The sequence below is a fragment of the Dermacentor andersoni genome, chromosome 6 (assembly GCF_023375885.2).
Source record: "Dermacentor andersoni chromosome 6, qqDerAnde1_hic_scaffold, whole genome shotgun sequence".
In the NCBI taxonomy this organism is placed as follows: domain Eukaryota; kingdom Metazoa; phylum Arthropoda; class Arachnida; order Ixodida; family Ixodidae; genus Dermacentor; species Dermacentor andersoni.
In genome coordinates, this window is record NC_092819.1 from 181886118 (window position 1) to 181907053 (window position 20936).

Here is a 20936-nt window from a genome sequence, read left to right on the forward strand (position 1 = left end):
GCTTCCATCCATGTTGGTGCTGAAAAGCACAGTTATGCGAACTTTGCTGTGCTTGCCGCCAGCACATTTGTCACCCTTCATAGCGTGCGTTTTGCCAGGCAGCATTTGATAGAATAGCGCCGTTTTATCGGCGTTATACACATCCCTTTCAGCATAACTTGATACACGGGCCAAGTTTTTAGACATCCACGTGTTGATGTCTTCATCGCTTACCGATGCCAATTCGCCGTTGATGGTCTTGAAAATAATTCCGTGGCGGAGCTTGAAGCGATGGAGCCAGCCATTGCCAGGAGAAAAATCTGGGAAGTCCAAGAGGAACCACTTTAGAAGCGCGTCTTCAACGTCTGCATATGTGGCTTTCCGTAGGCGCTTCCGTGGCGGCACTCTTGTAGATTTTGCCTTTCTCTTTTAGTATCGTGGATATTGTCGATTTCGACAAAGCATACTTTTTCACCAGTTCGTGGTTTTTCCGCCTTGGGAAAGGTCTTTCAAGATCAACAGTTTCGTGGCCAAGTCCAAAGCTTTTCGCTTCACTGTCGAAGTAGACGCCGGCGAATCTGCCATCTCGGATAGGCACGGGAGCACACCAGTAGGAAACAACGCCGACAACGCTAGCACAACCACAAGTAAGAAAAAGACAGTCCCGCAGTCGTGTGAGGTGTGAGGCGCGGCGTTAAGGGGGGGGGGGAGAAGAGGGGGTACGAAAGCATGTGATCACGTGCTACGTTGTCAATTGGTGGAAAACTTCGCCGCTGCCCTAACGTCGACGATGGAAAGTGGGGTCCCGTGGCGAATGAGCTGGCACTTTCGACTTGTGTGTTCACGTTGCTGATGCGTGCTGGGCCGGTATTTTGTTTTTCTCTCTCTCTCGTTATCGCGCCGATCCCCCCGCCGCATCGCTGCTCCTCCGTGCCTCCGGCGAGACGCCGCGGGAAAGCCAATTCTCGGAGCGTGCACAGCACAGGGTCGGCGGATCTCGCCACGTGGAAAGTGGTCCGCGACACCAAGGCGTTCGCTGTAGCCGATCGGCTAGGCTCGTGGGCGTTCGTTGTAGCTGAGACCGAGCGCCATAGCCTAAACGTATATTTTGACGGTCACGCCGGACTTGTTCGTGATAAGCGAGCGTTCGTCTTAAGTGGGGCCGTTATAAGTGGGCTCGACTGTATATAAACGACATTGTACGCTGTACAGATAACGCTACATTCGTTTGCCGATGACACAACCGTTTTTATTACAGGCAACGTGGAAACAGATATAAAAATAAAGGCTAATAAGACGCTGTCTGACTTAGAACGGTGGTCCGTGATAAACTGCTTAAAAATCAACCCTAAGAAAACAAAAGTTATCTTGTGCGCGCCTAGAGGAAAGTTGTCGACGACTAATATGAATTTGTGTCTGGGCAGTGAGCAGTTAGAGATAGTGGATCCCGTTAATATCCTTGGGGTGCGTTTTACAAAGCACCTTACCTGGAATGAGCATGTCGATCATCTCCAATCTAAATTGCTCGTCTGCATCGCTTACTCCCGACCAAGGTAAAAATAATGCTGTACAATGCTCTGGTGGTATCTGTCATGCAGTACTGCGTCATGGTGTGGGGCACAACTGGTGTAACAAACTTGCACAAACTACATTTGCTACAGAAAAGAGTTGTGCGTTACATAGCTGATGTCCATTATACGCACTCCACAGAACCACTTTTTTCCAAATATGAAATTCTTCCTGTATTTTGTTTTTACAATTATAGGTTGATGTTGTGCTACAAAGGTTTCGTAAAATTTGGCATTGATGATACAATTCATCTGGCAAAACTTCGAGAAAATACAAATATTGGACAGACCCGACATAAAGAAATGTGGTTCATACCCACCCCCAGAACCTCCTATGATGAGCAATCTTCATCTTATACATTACCTTCGCTTTTAAACCTATTAGACCGACAAAATTTTGATCCCTCCAGAAACCGAAACTCTCGCATTAAACGTTTTTGTCAACTTATTTATTTGCAAGACTAGACCATGCCTTCTTATTCTCCTAATTTTGTTCCCCACTGTTATTTATGAGAGTTGAGTTATGAGTCTTGCCGTCTTGTTTCACTCTGTATTACCCGTTACATTGTGATGCTTTTTTCATTTCTTGTGTATGACTGGCTGTCATCTTGCTGTTATGCCAATTTACAAGGGGTCGGGACCTCGTCAAGCTGTCCAAGCTTTTAGTCTTGTACTCCTCCTTTTTTAAGGAAATAAAATGATTGATTGATTGATACTGATCGCCCTTCAACCCAAGAGTGCTGTTCTGAATATTCCGAATTCATCAGCCTCTGCCTCGATTTTAACCTGCACCAGCTTGCTCTGAAGCCTACTCGATGTTCTGCACACTCGGCTAATATCCTAGATTTAATCCTTACTACATCCCCGGAATTTGTTTTGCCCCTAACTTACCTACTGGGTATTAGCGACCATTGTATAATCCAGTGTAATTTGCAGTTAACCATCCCACCTGTTACCTCGTCGAAAGTTATACGTGATTACAGAAATGCTGATTTTGCCGCTATTAATAACTAACTAGAAACTTTCATCACTCACTACATTCCAAGTTTCCACACTCGATCGGCTGAAGAAAACTGGTCAATATTCAAAGAAAAAGCCAACTCCTTAATTAATCGGTACATCCCGCAAAAACGTATTTATTCTTATTCTTGCGCACCCTTGTTCAACTCGCGTCTTAAACGTTTACTGAACAAAAAGAAAAGGCTTTTCCGACAAGCAAAATTAACTGGCAATCATGAGCGTTGGAATGCTTACACAATAGCACTGAGCGACTACAAGAATGCTGTAGCAGAATCCAAAACAACATTTTATGAGCACACGTTGCCTTCTTTCTTGAAAGACAACCCACAGAAATTTTGGAGTGTGGTCAACGGTAAGAAATCTAGTGCCATTGAACTGTGTGATCTTAACAATGAACCTGTCGCTAGCAGTGTCTGTTGTGAAGTATTGAATGACGCGTTCATCTCTGTATTTTTGGATTCTGTGCTGTGCGCAAGCGCTGTTTTTACTGATGTGCATTATTTTTTAATGCTTCCTATTACCATTGACCTTGATGGCGTTGTAAAGTTGATAGAGACCTCAAACGTTTCTGCATGCAGTGGAATAGATGGTATCAACACGAAATTTCTTAAGGGAACTATTACTTATTCTGAGCGAAATCTTTGCTCAGTCACTTCAAACCACCATCCTTCCGAATGATTGGAAAGGAGGGATGGTGATTCCCGTACATAACTCTGGCAGTCGGTACTCCCCACTTAATTACAGACCTATATCCCTAACCAGTGTTCCCTGCAAATTAATGGAGTACATAATTTACTCTCACCTGGTTTCATTTCTCGAGTCACACATTTTTCACCCCCTACCAACACGGATTTAGAAAACACTATTCCTGCGAAACACAGCTTTTGTCATTCACTAATGATTTATTCCAGGCGATGGATGCTAACTTTATTATTGACTGCATTTTTTTAGACTTCGCCAAAGCATTCGATACTGTTTCACACGAATTACTTTTAACCAAATTAAGTAACCTCAACATTGATCCTAACGTGCTTGCTTGGATCAAGTGTGTTTTGTCTAACCGTTTCCAATTTGTTTATGCTAACGAATACTTCTCTTCCACTGGTCGAGTAACCTCCGGTGTACCGCAAGGCTCGGTTCTAGGATCATTATTATTTTTAATTTATATGAATGACCTCCCAGACCAAATTAAATCATCAATTAAGTTATTCGCCGATGACTGTGTTCTCTGTCATTTCTAACTCTGGCGACTGCGATACTCTTCAATCAGACATTGGCATAGTAACATCATGGTGTGCTAGATCCCAAATTAAGCTCAATTCTAATAAATGTAAGGCGATGCATGTGTCCCGTGTTGTAAGAAATACCACCCTTCCTAGGTACAATATTAACAACATACCTGTAGAAAATGTATCATCATACAAATATCTTCATATCTACATTACACACAATCTTACATGGAACATTCATATAAATTACATTTACGGCAACGCTAATCGCATGCTTGGGTTTTTACGGCGTAATTTTTCATCAGCAACTGCAGCTGTCAAGTTATTTCTGTACAAATCCTTAGTGAGGCCTAAACTTGAATATGCATGCTCCATTTTCGACCCTTCTACTCTAAAGCTAAAAAACACCATCGAATCCGTTCAAAACAGAGCTACTCGTTTTATTCTTTCGAATTATTCTCGTCATGCAAGTGTCTCATCAATGAAACTAACCCTTGACTTGCCTAACCTAGAGTTATGTCGTAAATACTTTCGCCTATGCCTTTTTCACAAAATTTATTACTCTAACGAAACACTTAAGGATGAACTAATCTCCCCGCCATCATACATATCGTCACGCACGGATCATCGCTTTAAGGTTGAAGTTCGAACTTGTCGCACCAACGTTTATTTTGATTCCTTTCTACCAAGAACGACGAATGACTGGAACTGCCTCCCTGCCTCCATCACTGCCATTTCTGACGCCACGAACTTCAAGAATATTGTTAACGAATTTATTTGTAATAATAACCACTCCTCTCTGTAATGCCCCCGGGCCTTGAGAGTATGAAAATAAATAAATAAATCAAGTGACGCAACGCCCCCTTCCTTGTCATAATTATCAGGTGAGTGAAGTAGTGATACCAATCTTTACTGACCTCTGTGTTCTCTGTTTGCATTGCCTTCGCCAAGTTATAAAAAGACAGGCAATTCAAAACAATAAAATATTGAGACGGCGGCGCTGGGTGATCGTTGGATCCTCACGACTACCTCACAAGAAGTTCTACAAGTTATATTGGCTTAGTCTAGATGTCAATAGGTATTTAAAACCCTCTCTTTCCAAGTATTCTAGCAGAGCCAAAGTGCTGCACAATGTCACACGGAGCCCATCTGCCGTCCACTGGCTCAAGAAGCCGCAAAGTCCTTTTACATTGGAAAGCATATTTAGCGCCAGCGAACAAGGACAGAAGAGAGACGTCACCACAATGCGCTAACTTCAACAACTTGATTTTCAGGAAACACCCACCTATTTAACCGATGCACAGTTAAACAGGCGGGTGTTTCCTGAAAATCAAGTTGCTGAGGTTAGCGCATTGTGGTGTCGTCTCCCTTCTGTCCTCATTCGCTGGCGCTAAATATACTTTCCAAGTCAGTTTACCAACACGCCCAACAAATGGCAATCCTTTTGCATGTGACTCCCAACGAGACAGAAACTCGAGGAATTCCTTTAGAGTCCTTCAGAGCAGGCACGCTGCAACCGGGCGCAACACACAGTGAATGCGTCCGTACAGCCCGTGCGACTGCAGCACCGCCGCATACATTCGGGACCTGTGTACGCTCCCGGCTTCAAAGCAGTGCGTGGCAAGCTCCGCCGTCTGAACACACTGCCCCTTTTCTAGTACACTGTAACTCCACTGCGCCTTCGAGTCGACATCATCTCTTCTTGCGGAGTTTTCTTTTTTCGTTGTGACCGTGTTTTGCATGCCACCACCATCGTGCGCTACAGTGATGGCAACGCTGGCAAAGTGGCAGAAGTACGAAGCCAAGAACTTGGCGACTAAGGTGGAAATTTTGCAGGCTTTAAAGAATGGCGAATCGCGACAGCACATGATGACCAAGTACAACGTGAAGCGTTGGGAACAAACATGAGAAATGAAGAACAGATCCTTAAAGCCTTCAAAAGTGACAAGTTTCATATATCAAGAAAGCGGTTGCAAACCGCAGCTCATCCCCAGCACAAAGAAGCTTTGCACCAGTGGGTTACTGACTGTCACAATGCGCATCTGCCTTTAGTGGACCTCTCATCCTGGCACAAGGTGAGAAGTATGCTGCAATGATGAACACTGAATCGTTCAGAGCTTCAGAAGGGTGGTTCGCGAGGTTTCGGGAGAGACATGAACTCGTCTTCAGAAGTGTGCGCAGTGAAAAGGCCAGCGTTGACGGAAGCGTGACCACCCAGTGGAAAAATGTGAAGCTGCTTGAGCACATCACCGCATATGAACCACGTGACGTATTCAATGCAGACAAAACTGCTCTATTTTTTTAGAGCTCTGTCCGACAAGACGGTGACTTTCAAAGGGGATCCGTGCATTGGTGGCAAGAAGTGCAAGCAAAGGATCACTGCGCTTCTTGCCGCCAATATGACTGGCATGGAGCGCTTGCCACTTGTTGTCATGGGGAAGGTGCATAAGCCACGTTGTTTTAAAAACATCAAAAGCCTTCTTGTCGAGTACAGAGCAAACGGGAAGGCTTGGATGACCTCGGACATTTTTCGAGGGTGGCTGCAGCAGTTAGACCGGCACTTCACGTCTAAGGACCGCAAGATAATTATGATTGTTGACAACTGCAGTGCACATAACTGTACAGTCGAACTGAAGAGGGTCAAGGTAGTTGTTTTACCGCCCAACACTACATGTGCCCTTCACCAGGGTATCATTCACTATGTGAAGTCGAAGAACCGAAAGCACCTGCTACAGTGAATAATCTTATGCTCAGAAGTTGGAAAGCTATGTGGTCTTACTCAGCGCAGTGTGCATCAGCACCAACTGTTTTCGGCACAGCGGTTTTGTGAGGCCCGAGCATGCGGCAGTAGCTGACGAGGTGTCGGCTGAGTTCACCGATGATGACTGCCCTACCTTCGATGCTCTCTTTCCCACGGATGTGACCCTTCAGGATTACATCGCGATTAATGATTGTGTCGCCACGACTGGTCTCTTGACTAATGAAGAAATTATTAACCCTTTAACAGTCAATGACGTGAATATACGGTGCCGCGAACAAGTCCAAAAATGGTCGATGCCGTATATTTACGTCGCCGTCTGTACGTTTAAAAAGCACGCCAATTTCCCAACTTTTTCTTTTCAGTCATGTGCTGCCACTATGTGGGGATACCAGGAATTTCTTTCACGCGCTTCCCTCTCTCGGTTCTTGTTGCATGGTTTGTTTTAGCGCTAGTTTCCTCCCGCGTCTATATACTACCGCTCGCACATTGGCATGCGCACGGGCGGGAGGCTGTTTGGATTTTGTTTCGCGGGAGGTTACGGCTTTTTGCGCTTGCAAAACTGATGGCTATCTCGTTACTAATCGCTCAAAGGGGGACCGCTTGTTTTTCGCTCGTTTAGTGCTCACAGGGGTGCGCATAGGAAGGATGCCGCCGTGCATGCATTTCAGTTTCCTTTTTTTTTTAAGACTTGGGAAAACTAATTGCCCTAGGTGGTTGGCGATAAGATAAAGATTAGCAGAAATTTGTCACACGTGTTGCTTTTTTTGTTGGGCACACAACCAAACAGTTTTCTTGAGTGCACGTACTTATGCAGTTCGATTACGCTATGGACATACGTATTAGTGTAAGAGCAGAAACATTTGAGACTTGCGAAATAATCTCGTGTGCGGATTTTCAAAGCCTTGAACCATGTGCATGAAAATGCATCAAATTTTTAATTCTGATACATTTATTTCCATTTTTATTGTTGTTGTTCATGAATGAAGAGTGCATATATACCAACGCAAAATATTTTTTTTCTCACTTTACGGTCACCCTAAAAAAATTACGGTAAAGTTTTTTTCGAAATAAGTTGCTAAGATTAATTGGAATCTGCAATAAAAGAAATCGACCCTGGGCGCTCGCATATGGCAAAAAAAATCGACCCTCAAAGGGTTAATGATGTCACGGGCGCCCGGGAAGACCATGATTCAGACGAAGAGTCATGCGAGGAGGTGCAGCCGCGACCTCATCGCTCCTCACGAGAAGTCATGGAGGCGCTTTTGATATTGGAGGACGTTTGCCTGAGCACTACTGACAGTGTGCGAGCCACTTGGAAGAGTTAAAGGGAAGCTGAAGAGTCTGTCGAATTCAATAAGGCGCTCAATACGGATGCGGGAACCTTATAAACCATGCACGTAAAATGTTGGGTGGGATTTACACTTCGGAACGACGTAATCGCTGGTTAAAATTGCGCTGTCGCTCCGCCCCCAATCGAGCGCCACGCGCTGCTGCTGGCGCTATCGATGCGAGCGGAGACCGGCAACCGCGGCGTAGTGACGCAGTACTGGTGTTCGGCTCCTTTGCAGTCTCTGCGACCGTGCCTGACCGCGCTTGTTTCTGCGTGAGTGCCGTCGTAATCTGCCTCGTTCGAGCCTGCGTTCCTTTGTTTGTGTGTATGTAGAGTGGTAGTTGACGTGCGCAGCATCAATTGAAGTGGTGGGCCGATCATGCCGGCGTTCTGTGCAGCCTACAGTTGCACGAACACCAGCAGCCGCGACAATTTTCCATTGCTTCCCGCAAGACAAGAAGCTTGCAGCTAATTGGGAGGTTGCTGTGAATCGAAAGAATTTCAAGCACTCAATGACAACAGTGCTGTGCTCTAACCACTTCCGTGACAAAGATTACTACCAGAGTTTATCAATAATGCGTGAATTAGTGAGAGTGAGAACAAACGCACAAAGGCGGGACGGGTGCGGGTGGACGGATGGTAACTATTCTTGGAAGACCTTATGAATACAGGAACTCGTCCAAACCTGGATTTTGATTTATTGCTAGCTCCTTCGTGTTAGCACACTGAATGGAAGGTACATGTTCATCTCCTGCTCTTGATGCAAGTTTCGTCGCAAACCATCGTTCATTTTCTATTCGCACGTGTGTTGTGAAACAGCCAACATGCAGTGCAAGTGTAAAGTTTTCATGTGTTTGAAAGCCGGCGCACACAAGGACGCTGTGCTCCCCCTCGCGCACAGAGAGAAACCGGCTGTCCCAGGTAGCCGACGGAATTCGCCGCCTTTACGGCTCCGGTGATGAGTAGCGTGCAGATGGCGCGCTTATGTAGGCCACTACACGTGCTACAAGAGCTGGAAAACTTTTCCAGCATGTAAACCGTCTGTGTAGATTGCCGACAGCTTTGGGGCAGAGCACAAATGCCGACGATTGCATCCCTCCTTACGTTCCACGAGGAGGCATGCAGGAACATAACAGTACAGTTGTTTTCCCGGAAACGAACTCACTGGATCGCTGAATACAGCTTTGCAAAAAACATACTCACCAAAGAACATTTCTAACACGAGAAGATGCTAACACTTCATTTTCGTTCGCGTCGAAAGTACTGCTTGCTACCAGCATCTTTTGCTTCTTCGAGAGGGCGGCTCCTCGCAATCGGCTCGTACCTGTAGGGAGCAACGCCGAACTCCTCAGAGAAACGCAAGCTCTCGAAATTTACCATTACCGTCTCACCAAACCACAGCGCCAAATCACCTTGCACCGTGCTTCATGCGTGGTGGCAGCGGCCGGTCCAGACGAACACCAAAGTTGACGTCACGAGGCGCCCGACCAATCACAGGCAGAAACAAGGCGTGCGAGCTGCCCCAGTCTGCTGCTGCACTCTTCATCGAAATAAAATTTGTTTGCACTTTCTTTCGCTCAATTTCGATGCGATATTCGAATTCGGAGGGTTGAAAACCATTACGTACAGCTCTTCACTCATTTTTTCTGGAAAACTCTTCAGCTTCCCTTTAAGGGGGGACGCGGCTTTCTTATCGCAAAAAATGACCAAACAATCGATTTTTTGTAAAGCACATATTACATTTCTATAACTCTTTTTTTCTATCCTATTCCAAAATATGAACGCTGAAAACCGTGTAGAAGTGCTCAAAAAAATTTCAGTAGCAGCCAACGTGACAAACAAATTCCGCGGAAATCGCGAAAAAAAAAGGCGTTTTTCAAGCCACGATATCTCCACAATGGCGCAACCGAGCGCTGGCATTTGCCCGTGTTGGAAAGCGCATTTCTCTGTATTTAAATTTGCCGCGCCAGCCACCTCCTCCATTCAGAAGCAAGCGCACAAAAAGCAAATGATTCAAGGCCGTTCTGAGGCCTCTGATTGGCCATATGCATCACGTGGAGAATTGGAGCTTCGCCATCGATCTCGTTGGCGGAGCACGTCTTCTGCTACCGCGCCGCCGCGCGATGTTAGTCTGTGTGTGTGGTGTATAGTTTCAGAAGCTTACATGTACACAGGTGATATGCACCTGTGTACATATCGGCTTGCCGTCAGTTCGTGAGGAGCATAGTTTCGGAAGCTGGTTTGGTGTTCTGATATGCTACTCTGGACATATTCCTACCTACCTTCCATCCATCCATCCATCCACAGAAGGTAGAAGCGTCCCCTTTGAAACGGGGTGATGGCAATTGCCACCATGCTCAGCTTTTTATTTTTGTTTAACTGTGTTGGAAGTTATTAAAATTTGCCATTTTCTTCAAGTACATCTTCCTACACGTTTAAAGTTATGTCACCTCTCTGCTTTTGAGCCACCAATCCTCCGATCGCTTTTTGCTAATTTCCACTGCATATTTATTTGCATGACTATTGTTATCTCTGAATCCTAGGGCCTCGGGAAACGTGACTGTGCCCGCATCAACATCGGGATTGATACCATCACATTTTAGTATGAGGTGGTCTATGGTTTCTACAGCTTTACCACACACAGTACATGTGTCTTCTTCTTCATTAAATTTCTTTTTATAGCTCCGCGTTCTAAGACATCCTGACTTAGCTTCAAAGAAAAGGGCACTGCCTCTTGAGTTATCATAAAACGCTGTTACCACTCTAGTTTCGATATAGTTCAACACTATGCTTCTTTTCCATTGAATTTATCCAATTTTTACCTTCTGCATTTTTAACCTGTCATTTAATGCTCTGTTTCTCTCCATCCTCGTGTCTGGCATACTGACTGGGTTAGCTTCCTAGCTCTTATCCGCCATTGTGAGTCAACGCTCTTTCTGTATAGATATTTAAAAATATACCTTAGCTGCCCACCTGTTATCCAATTTCCTCAGGCGTTTTTCGTATAGTATTTTACTCTGAGCTTCCCGTGCTTCGAAAGATGCCCAGCCCATATCCCCCTGTACTGCTTCGTTTGTGGTTTTCCTGTGGGCACCAAGTGCTAATCTTCCAACAGCTCTCTGATTTACTTCTAGTCTCGACTGAACTTCTGCACTTAAGCACAGGACCGCATTCCCGAAAGTAAGCCCCGACACCATTACTCCCTTCCAAATACCTCTCAGTACCTAATACCTGTTGTACCCCCACAATGCCCAATGTTTCATTATCCTGGCATCCCTTCACCCTTTTGCTATGAGAGACTGTTCTTGCTTTTCCATGTACCTTTGCCCTTTGTTTATCCATACCTCGAGATATTTGTATTCGGCCACTTGGGGTATTTCATGGCCCTGTATTGTAAGCTCCTGATGAGTTGCATGGTTGAAAAACATCCCACCGAACTTAGCTGCACTAAAACTGAAACCCAGACTGTCTCTTTCGTCTCCACAGTAATTTAGTGTTGCGCTGCTAACGCCGCCTAATGGCAGGGTTACTCAGGCGCGGGAAGGGGCAGGCTCTTCCTCTTTGGCTGCGAATCAGCGAGCGGCGCGGACGTCTCGCGCGTGCGCCGATCCATGCTTCTGCGAGACCGTCTCACGAGGCCTCGTTTGAATGCGCCACCGCTCGCGTGACCGCGTACGCGCAAACGACCAGACGTTGGTGTCCAGCATGGCGTGAACATATTCGCTCGCTATCCAGTCGCGGTGAGTCGGACTTCCTAGATTTGTCGCGCGCCCATAGGCATGTTTTGTGGATAGCAACTCGGCTAGCAGGCATTGATCAATGAGAGGTGCAATAAATGCCCTTGTGATTGTTTGCACTACTGTGTTGTCGTTCCTTTGTCCCAAGAGCACGGGTGAGAATCCCACAAACCTTTGTAGCACTCTGCCAGGACAAGACTTATGGATTTATTCCATTTACAAAAGAGGACTGCATTAATCATGTCAAGAAAAGGATGGGGACGGCTCTGCATGCTCTGATCACAAAAGGCAAGGAAGGGCAACCTCTTGAAGGGAAAGGTGGCCTCACTCAAGATTTCATAAACTGACAAATTACTATGGCGTGGCTCTGCGTGACAATGACAATGTTCAAGACATGCAAAAGGCTGTGATAGCAACATATTATCATACAACATCTACCGATGAAGACCCCCATCATGACCTGTGCCTGCAGGGGCCCCAAAGTTGGTGCCAACATCAGGCTGCAGAAGCAGAGAATAAGCCTCCACCTCCTCACAAGTAGTGACTTGGAAAGCATGTTGCCGATGCATTGCTGCCCGTGTACCAACGCCTTTCTGACATGCAGCTCCTCAGCCACTGTCTAGGGGAAAAAATCCAAAACGCTGCCAAAAGCCTTCACATGGTCACTGCATCCAAAAGATAAAAACGCATCATCGGTTGCGACAGAGACAGCTGTCCATGAGGCAGTCTGCAAATACAATGCTGGGACTTGCCATGCCTATGCTGAGTATTGTGCAACACTTGGACTGCAAATGCTCTTCGCAGAGCGGCGGAAAGGGATGTCTTGCAGAAAAGAAAGTCAAGCAAGGCACATCAAACCAAAGGCAGGGCACTCAAGAAGCCGCGCATTGAAAAGGACACAATGACTACAACCCCGGTGCCTTTTGATAATGTAAAATGTAAGGTACAACTTTGAAAGCCTTTTCGTCAAAATGACTTTTCTTGCTTCCTGCTTTGCTTGTACCACTGATTTCTTCGTGACCACTAGGTCTAGTTCAGTTCCGTTTTTTTCCTGTATTCCTGGATGTACTGTCCAGGGCATGACACCCTTGCTTTTGCAGTTTGACCTTACTACAATTAACGATTCGGCTACTTGCTCACAGCCTAAATGCCTGTGGTACAGTCACCTCTTAAAAAATATGAACTAAAAAAATTGCATTGCAAATAAAGAAAATCTAAAAATGTCATGACCTCAACCATTCATCTTGGAATGCACAGTGCTTTGCACAAGTGTTCTATCATACTTTTTAAGTGATTCAGGCTTGGAACAAGGCCAGAAGGAGAACAATATTATACATAAGAAAGTTCTAAATATGTCTTTATGAAATTTATACAGTTGTATCACAGAAACGTTGCTGATAAATCTGCCAATTTTCATAAAAATCCACGAAGAAAAAAGAAAGTTGTTATCGAACGCCACGTCCCCCCTTAAGAAAAATTGTCATGTCAGCCGGACTCAGTGCGAAAAAGCAGACAACTATTGCAAAATACTTCAGTAAATAAAGGCATGCTTCTCCAACTTGATTTTAATGTTGTTTTTTATGTTCATTTGTTAATTTGGCCTTCGGATAATTCGGACATTTTTCCTGCTCCCTTGAGATCGAATTAAAGCGCTTTTACTGTGCATGGCTACGTACCAACGTGGCTAGGTGCTAACGCACAGGGAATATTCATGGGTATGCCATCGGTTTTGCTGTCGCAAAGAGAAATATGTATGCTTTTCACTCTCCCAGAAAAATAAACAGATCGTGTGCTACCCTTTAAACATCATTCACTAATGCACTCCCACATGCCCCTTTGTGTACCACATTCAGTCCTTGTTTCAGCACATACTATGCACAGCGACGTCTACTCTCCTATAATTGGACAGGTGCTGCATCTTCATTGTCCTGTGTGCCCCTTTTGCGCTAGACTCCAAGTTATGGCTTGACATGGATTCACTGGCAGAGCAGAGCACAACTTCTTTTTTTTTTTCTTCTGGTTCAATTCCGTTGCATGCTGGCTTCTCCATACTTGAGAGCAAATAAGCATTTTGCGTTCGAACTAATTCATTTTGTTACGTAACATTCAGCACACACATAAATCATGCTGCTTTTGTGCATCCACATAGAAGCCTGGATGCACTTGCTAAATGTAACTATTTTTTGCACTTTAGATATCTGTATTTGTGATGTTCTGAAAGCCATGGAATAGCAAAAATTACACGCTATGTGAAGCCAATTATTATTGCATAATGTATCCACTGTAAAATATGAGCTTTGATAAGGTTAGTACAATAATCCACAGGGTTGCTTGAAGCCAGAAGAGCAAGGCATATGGGCAAATCCATGTAGTGCTGGCAATCATTTCCATCGGGGCCTTCCAAGGCCAACGACAGCTGAATTATGGAGCCCGCTGAAAGCCTAGTTCAACATCACGTAGATATAAAGGAGCCAGTGTGCAAAATTATAAACTTTAAATACAAGTAGATTCGGCAAGAAAAGCTTGCAAAAATAGCTGGTTCCAAGGCCGAAACAGCAAGAAATGCCGCCATTACACCTCGCTGGAAGCAACACATGACCTAGATTGTGCGGTTCCTCAGTATGACCTCCGAGATTATGTGTCAATTATGATCACCACCAGGTGCATGCATCTGCCTATGTACTACTTATGTACATATACATTACTTATGTTCTAATAAGAAATTTAGACAATTACCAACCCTGCAGCTTTGCAAATATTGCTTCAGTGCAACCTACTACTCTTTTAATACTTTTTTACATGCTACTCTTTTATAACCAATTTAGCCACAGCAAAATTTTGGTTGCAGTTGGCTTTTAGGAGCCATGCTCAGGATCCACGCAGTAGCACCAGATTACACTCGTTTTCAGTGCGTCAAAAATCTATGAGCATAGGACACATTGCAAAGCCACAAATATGGCTTACCTGGATGCTCTTTTTGGGGACCTTCTGGCCATTTAGACGTATGCTGCCATCGTAGAAGCTCTCGAGAACTTTCCTGCACAGGAGAACAAAGCAGTCTGCATCCCTTTGTGCATTCCTCAAGGAGCATGCCTGCCAACCTGCGAACTAATATAGAGGGACAATAAAGAGAAACATGACTTGACCAATGTCAGTAAACTACCCTTCTACGCTAACCAGTAAAGTTGTGCTCTTACCGAGGCAAGGGGCTTTGGTTGCCACGATGCACATTTTGACGACATCTGCTTGGGCCTACCGTTAGTCTTCATTGTATTCTAAGTTTAGCAAGCATAAAATGAGCCACAACTGCTCAAATGCAAAAAAAGATATACTGGTGCTGGTGTTTCAGAAAGAAATTGAAAACATGAAGCGTTGACCTTAATTTTGTTTTCTAGTAATCAACTTCATACCGCAAAGCAATGAAAAAAGAACAGTTCAGAAAGAAGTGTTTGTCCGTCTAAACTGACTTAGCATTTATCTCCAGTGTCCCTTTAAAATTTGTGAAAATACAGACATGACAAAGGAAGGGGGGCGCGAGGGGGGTACGAGGGAAGGCAGCAGCAGGCATATTTATGTTCGCCTTGAGCAAACATACGATAAATTAATGGAAATTAAAGTGGAACAACTTGCCGCAGGTGGAAACCGAACCCACAACCTTCGCATTTCGTGTGCGATGCTCTACCAATTGAGCTACAGCGGCGCCGTTTCCCCATCCACTTTCTTGAGTATTTATGTGCCCTAGTAGAACCCTGGTAGTGTTAGCCAGCACCACCACTCACAGACCAATTTATCATGTTTATTTCATTTAATAAGCACAAGTAATTTCCCCTATGTTGTTCTTGGTGTCAGTGTTTGTTGGCTTCTTATGATATGACTAATGAAAATCGGGCCCCTCGGTTAACCCCCTTTCTTCTCGTTTATTACATAACGAGGGTCTCGAATCCGGCAACATTGATGCCTTCAGGTAGCATGTGTGGGTTTATTGACCAGTTGCCTTCACCCAAAAAGATCACGTTCTCGTGACGCCTGCGGCAAAAAGGACGTTCCATGTCCGCCGCCAAGGTCTGTGAGTGGTGGCACTGGCTAACACTCCCAGTGTTCTACTAGGGCACATAAATACCCAAGAAAGTGGATGGGGAAACAGCGCCGCTGTAGCTCAATTGGCAGAGCATCGCACGCGAAATCCGAAGGTTGTTGGTTCGGTTCCCACCTGCGGCAAGTAGTTTTTTTATCCACTTTAATTTCCATTATTTATTGTTTGTTTATTTCATTTAATAAGTATAAGTAATTTTCCCAATGTTGTCCTTGGTGTCAGTGTTTGTTGGCTTCTTATGATATGACTAATAAAAATTGGGCCCCTCGGTTAACCCCCGTTCTTCTCGTTTATATATATATAAATATATATATATATGTGTATGTCGTGTGTGTATATCGAGTTTGATGCGTCTGATGTATTCATTTTTGTTCTCATTTTCTTTTTAGCTGCATTATCACAGCTTATTTTCTGAAATTATTTCGTATGTACCTTTCTGATACCGTTTCTTCATTTTATTGCGCTACACAAAAGAAACAATTTACTGCCTGTACATTCATGTTAATTTTTCTTCATTTTCTGTAAAGTGCCTCGACTTATGTTGTTATGTACCTATATTACTGCTGCACACTGGTAAATTGTACCATAGGGGGCCGGGCTTAGTCAAGCTGCAGTAATGCAGCTTCCCCCCCCCCCTTTCTCTCTTTGTTCAGAGATGAAATTTTTTTTTGTGATATCTCTATTGTATGCAGACCTGTTAATGAAATAGCACACAATATTCAACCATTTATTTCGTCTTCTTTACTTTACTATCCTATTTTGTACCATTGTAGGTATGCTAGTATATGTGTGCCCAAATGGAAGCCTTAGTAGGCACCTCACCAGGTTTGGCCATTGCATACCGATAAGCATGTGCATAGGTCAGCTGGTGACGATCCTATCTGCGAAGTATCAAAGCGGTGCATCACACAAACCCTTCATCTCGAGGATGCCTGCTTCCAGTCAGAAAGTCAAGTTCACATGCACAAATGCTTCTATGTAAAATGTACTGCTTGCAACGTCACTGGGCATGGCACACAAGTTTGGTAAATCATCCAATGCCAAATGCACAACACCACAACTGGAGTGCTCCGAGCAGCAAAAAGGAAGAGAAGAAAAAAAAAGACAGGAGGCACAGTAGGAAAGCAGCTTGCAGAGCCAATTTGAGGCAAAGGAGAGAGTAGCCCTGCTTGCAGTGATGCTCACCCTCTGGTGGCATGAAAACACAACCTTTCCTTCAGTTCTATCTGCTCTAATAATCAATCCATTTGAAAAATTACTTTGGTGAAAGGCAGCCTGGACGGCGTCTCATAACTTCCAGTGTACAGTTAAACTTCGATAAACGAACTTCAATATAACGAAAGTCTCGATATAATGATATATTTAACTTTTCATAACCTCTTGTCCATAAAACACCAAGTAATTAGAACCTCAGTATAAAGAAGTGTGTTTGTATGGGATTTCAATATAACGGAATTCCGCTTCCACCGCAAAGGAATGCCAAAAGGATAAATGGGAGCTTCTGTGGATGCAGATGGCCAAATTATTTAATTACAAGCGGCAGCTTGCAAACTCGCCTCTCAAACTGCACCTGGCACCACAAGAGTGCCCACCGAAGTGAAGCAGTATCATGTTCCCCATAAAGTCAGTGTGATGAGATCCTATCGTGCCCTGCGCACTTTGTGCTTTATGTGCGAGTGAAACGGTGTGAAGGTGAGAAACAAGGATGGTGGCTTCATGCATGAGTGCCGCCTTCCTGTGCGAGCAAATGGAAAGAGGGGGAGGAAAGCGAGCTCGCACTAACATGATCAAGCGCGCGTGAGGAGCAGGGTGGGTAAGTTGGCGTGCATCTTGGCCTTGGCTGCGCATGGCTGTAAGTGCGGCTGAGCACATACGCAGCCACACACCCTGCTTTAGATATAATCTACCACGTGTGCAAAGAGTGGGCGTGCCAAGACGGCGTGGCATCGTGTAAGCTGTCTTCAAGCACATTTAGTATCGGAGGTTGCGTAATCTCGAGTGTTGGTGACCCGTTGGAGCGAGGGACAGACGAAGCATTCGCTCCCCGTTGCCGGAGCTTTTCATGATAGCGTCGTCCCAGTGTGGGTGACGCTATCAGCCATGGGGGCAGAGTGCACGCAAAAGCGTGGCTGGCTTCACTTAATTTGCACCGCCGATGTGAAGATATCGTCGACGTGACAGTGAAACCTTATCATTCGTAATTTCAATACAACAAAATTTTGATATAACGGGGCAAATTGCAGATTTTACCTGCCTCATTATGTTGAGGTTAACTGTACAACCAAAATTTGCAATGAGGCCTGGTGAGAGGTCCTTTAAATAAATATGGCTTGCTTTTCTTTGCCATTCACTTCACCAATCTTTCTTCAGCAAGCATCACAGTTCAGCTTTGTCTTTGCATCACGAAACGGAATGTCCAATCTTTCTTTGTGGCAGCTAACACTTTGAGACGCTGTGTTGACTGCAGCGCATTCAATATTGGCCCACGTTCCCCAGTACTTTCCTCGTAGCTAATAACACAAGAAAGATGCCGTGCAACCCTGTACCACCTTCAGGATCTGCCCAGGTTGTAATGGTTTTTTTTTCCCGGGAGTAAAGAAAGAACTGTAGTCACGCTATCGCCGTCATTGTTGTTTTGCTTCTCTCGACACATAGTTTTGCATAAACACACAACTGCTTGCTTTACACAAACACACTGGTCGATCTGGTAACTCTTAGGAGAACCACAAACGTGATGGATAGCCAGCAGCCTGCAACATGCTTCGCACAATGTTGATTCCCACGGTACGTAGGCTCTGTAAATCTTTTTCAAAGTGTTGTTCAATCAAAGTCATCACATCTGTCATAAAGGCGTGTGCTGTATTTTCTGGTGACAGACAGTGCACCTATGCAACACCATATGTGCATTTAAGGGCAAACAACAAAACATTGCATGACATGGAAAGCCTAGTTTTTAAGACAGTGAATGTATACAGCAGCCTCAGTGCAAAACATTACGTGTGAAATATAAGTGGATGCATCACAACGAACTTGCAAATTTATACATATCTGATACCTAAACTGAAAGAAAGAAAAAAAAAGCACTGCCATTATCACTTCCCAGAAACGAAGCAGGGCCCAGGACATTAGGAACCAGTGCAGTGCCTACCTTTGGCTTTTAAAACTGGTAATTTTCTCTGTTCCTGTGCTAAAATAAAACAGTTCCATAAACCTTGTACTTCAACATGAGAACTATTATATAGCAAACAGCTGCAAGTGAGGTCCTGACCTCGCTTGCATGCAGTGGTGATAGTTTCACTTGCTTTTTTCAGCATAGTCAGTGTTTCTAGGACATGAATATATGCCAGATGTAGTGGTTGATAGGTGCGACTGCACCCTTGCTTGTGCTGCATGCCTGTGTCTGCACACTTATGTATTTATGTGTAACCGTGTAATAAAATCGGTCGATGCCCAGTACTTGTCCAGTCTACTTGTCTTTTTCTGCATATCTGTAGTAAGCATACGCTGAAAACATGAATGCAAGTTGCTGCCACCAACTAGCCTGCCTCACCGCATTGCCTGACTTGCACATTTACAAAAATAGCTCCTTGGGTAAAAGTGTTTCCTTTCACATTGCTGCATGCTGTATATCACATATCATACAAGTCCTCAGTCACATGTCTAGTTTTTGGGCATCATGTTGCATTGCAGCTATAAGACACTACCGTACCCAAATGGCAACACCAGGCAGCCGGGAGAAGTGCCGACTGTATACGTACGTCTTGGACATGTTGATGCCAGCTTTCATAATGCTGTCTATTCGAAGTGAGCTCACAAAGGCCACCCGCTCATTGTCTCCATACTCCTGGCTCTCTGCTTCCTCCTCCTCACCCTCTTCCTCGTCCTCTTCTTCATCCTTCACAATGAGGTGCAAGTCTGTCAGCAACCAGCACAAGTGCCAAAAACGTCTGCACGCTCTCGTCATTGAAGCACTTTACATCAAAAAAGAAGGTGAATTCAGCACTCCTCATGGTGGTACCTGAAAACATGCATGGTACTGTTAGGCACTAAGCACACCTTTGTGGATGCCAGCTCAAGAGCACTGGTGCACGTGTGTGCACTATATCTGAAGCAGCCAATCCATAAGGACCGTCTCGCTCAGAGCAGCAAAATGTTGAGTCAAGCCCATAAAACAATAAGTTTCCAAAGCTGGGGCTTGCATGTGCACTAACTGTGGACTGCTGGATGCTTACAGAAAACATGTATTACCAATGCTCGACAAGCATTGCACAAGGGACAGCAAGTTGCCAGAAAATGATTTGTCAAGTGACATGGCAACGACAGCTAAACTTTTTTTCACTTCACAACTTACTGCAATTTGCAACTTACTGCAATTACTTCAAAGCCACCAGTAAATTTACGAATGCAAGCAGCTGGATCCCCATACATTGTGGCAAACACAAGAACAGAGTAACGGAAACTGTAAGAGTGTCTGTGCACATATATTTAGGAATACTCTCTATCCCATTAATTCTTTGGCATCTGTGCTATTTCAAGGTACAAATGAACAAGGAGTTGACATAATTTACATGGCTAAGACAAGTGTGGACTTACTACTCTTTGTATTGTTTATCACATTATAGTTTTGAAATATGCCAGAACCATGAGCAATAAAAAACAAAAACAAAACTGTGCCAGTGTCAGCTTTGTAGCATTATTTTACCTTGAAAAATAAGAGGTGCAAGAGAACTGTGAAGCATAAACAATCAGCCTCTATGTCTGGAGAGTTACATTAATTTCTTTTTTCTTTCTATTCCCAGCTGTTACACCCTGCCTTGTGCAGGATAGCCAACCAGACACTTTTTCAGTTAAGCTTCCTCTATTCACATTGCCTCTTGTGAACGCACAGCAGTTTTGTTAATCTCCTGTTAAGAGATTGTGCCTGCATTAAAGAGAGCATCAATAATAGAGAATTTTAGAGTGTCCGGTATTCTGGCAAGTGCGGGCGGTTTGCCGGTTTAGCGGGGGCATAAACACGAGCGGCCAGATTGGTGGCGCCAGCTGGTGGTGCAAAGCACAAACACAACGCTAATTACTATATTCTGCTTAGCTTCTGGTGTAAATTTTCGACAGCAGCGTAATCGTGTTCACAATTACGCCGCTGCCAAAAATTTACACCAGCAGCAAAGCAGGATATAGTGGGTTACTGCAGTTCTAGCTCTGTGTTTGTCTGGTTGAAC

The 20936-nt window shown here is 44.5% G+C and overlaps 1 protein-coding gene across 3 annotated transcripts in view; it reads right to left on the bottom strand.

The window, feature by feature from the left end:
* The window catches only part of LOC126523984 (mitochondrial transcription rescue factor 1), a 41016-nt gene that overhangs the window by 11585 nt on the left and 8495 nt on the right, over positions 1 to 20936 (bottom strand). For all 3 annotated transcript variants that reach the window (XR_011895339.1, XM_055067003.2, XM_055067004.2), the window contains exons 2-3: positions 19476 to 19612; positions 14589 to 14661 (exon numbers count right to left, since the gene is read on the bottom strand). Coding sequence is in view for 2 of the 3 variants with exons in the window: in XM_055067003.2 (XP_054922978.1) it covers positions 14589 to 14661; positions 19476 to 19612 (210 nt within the window). In the remaining variant the exon portion in view is untranslated. The remainder of the gene's footprint in view (positions 1 to 14588; positions 14662 to 19475; positions 19613 to 20936) is intronic.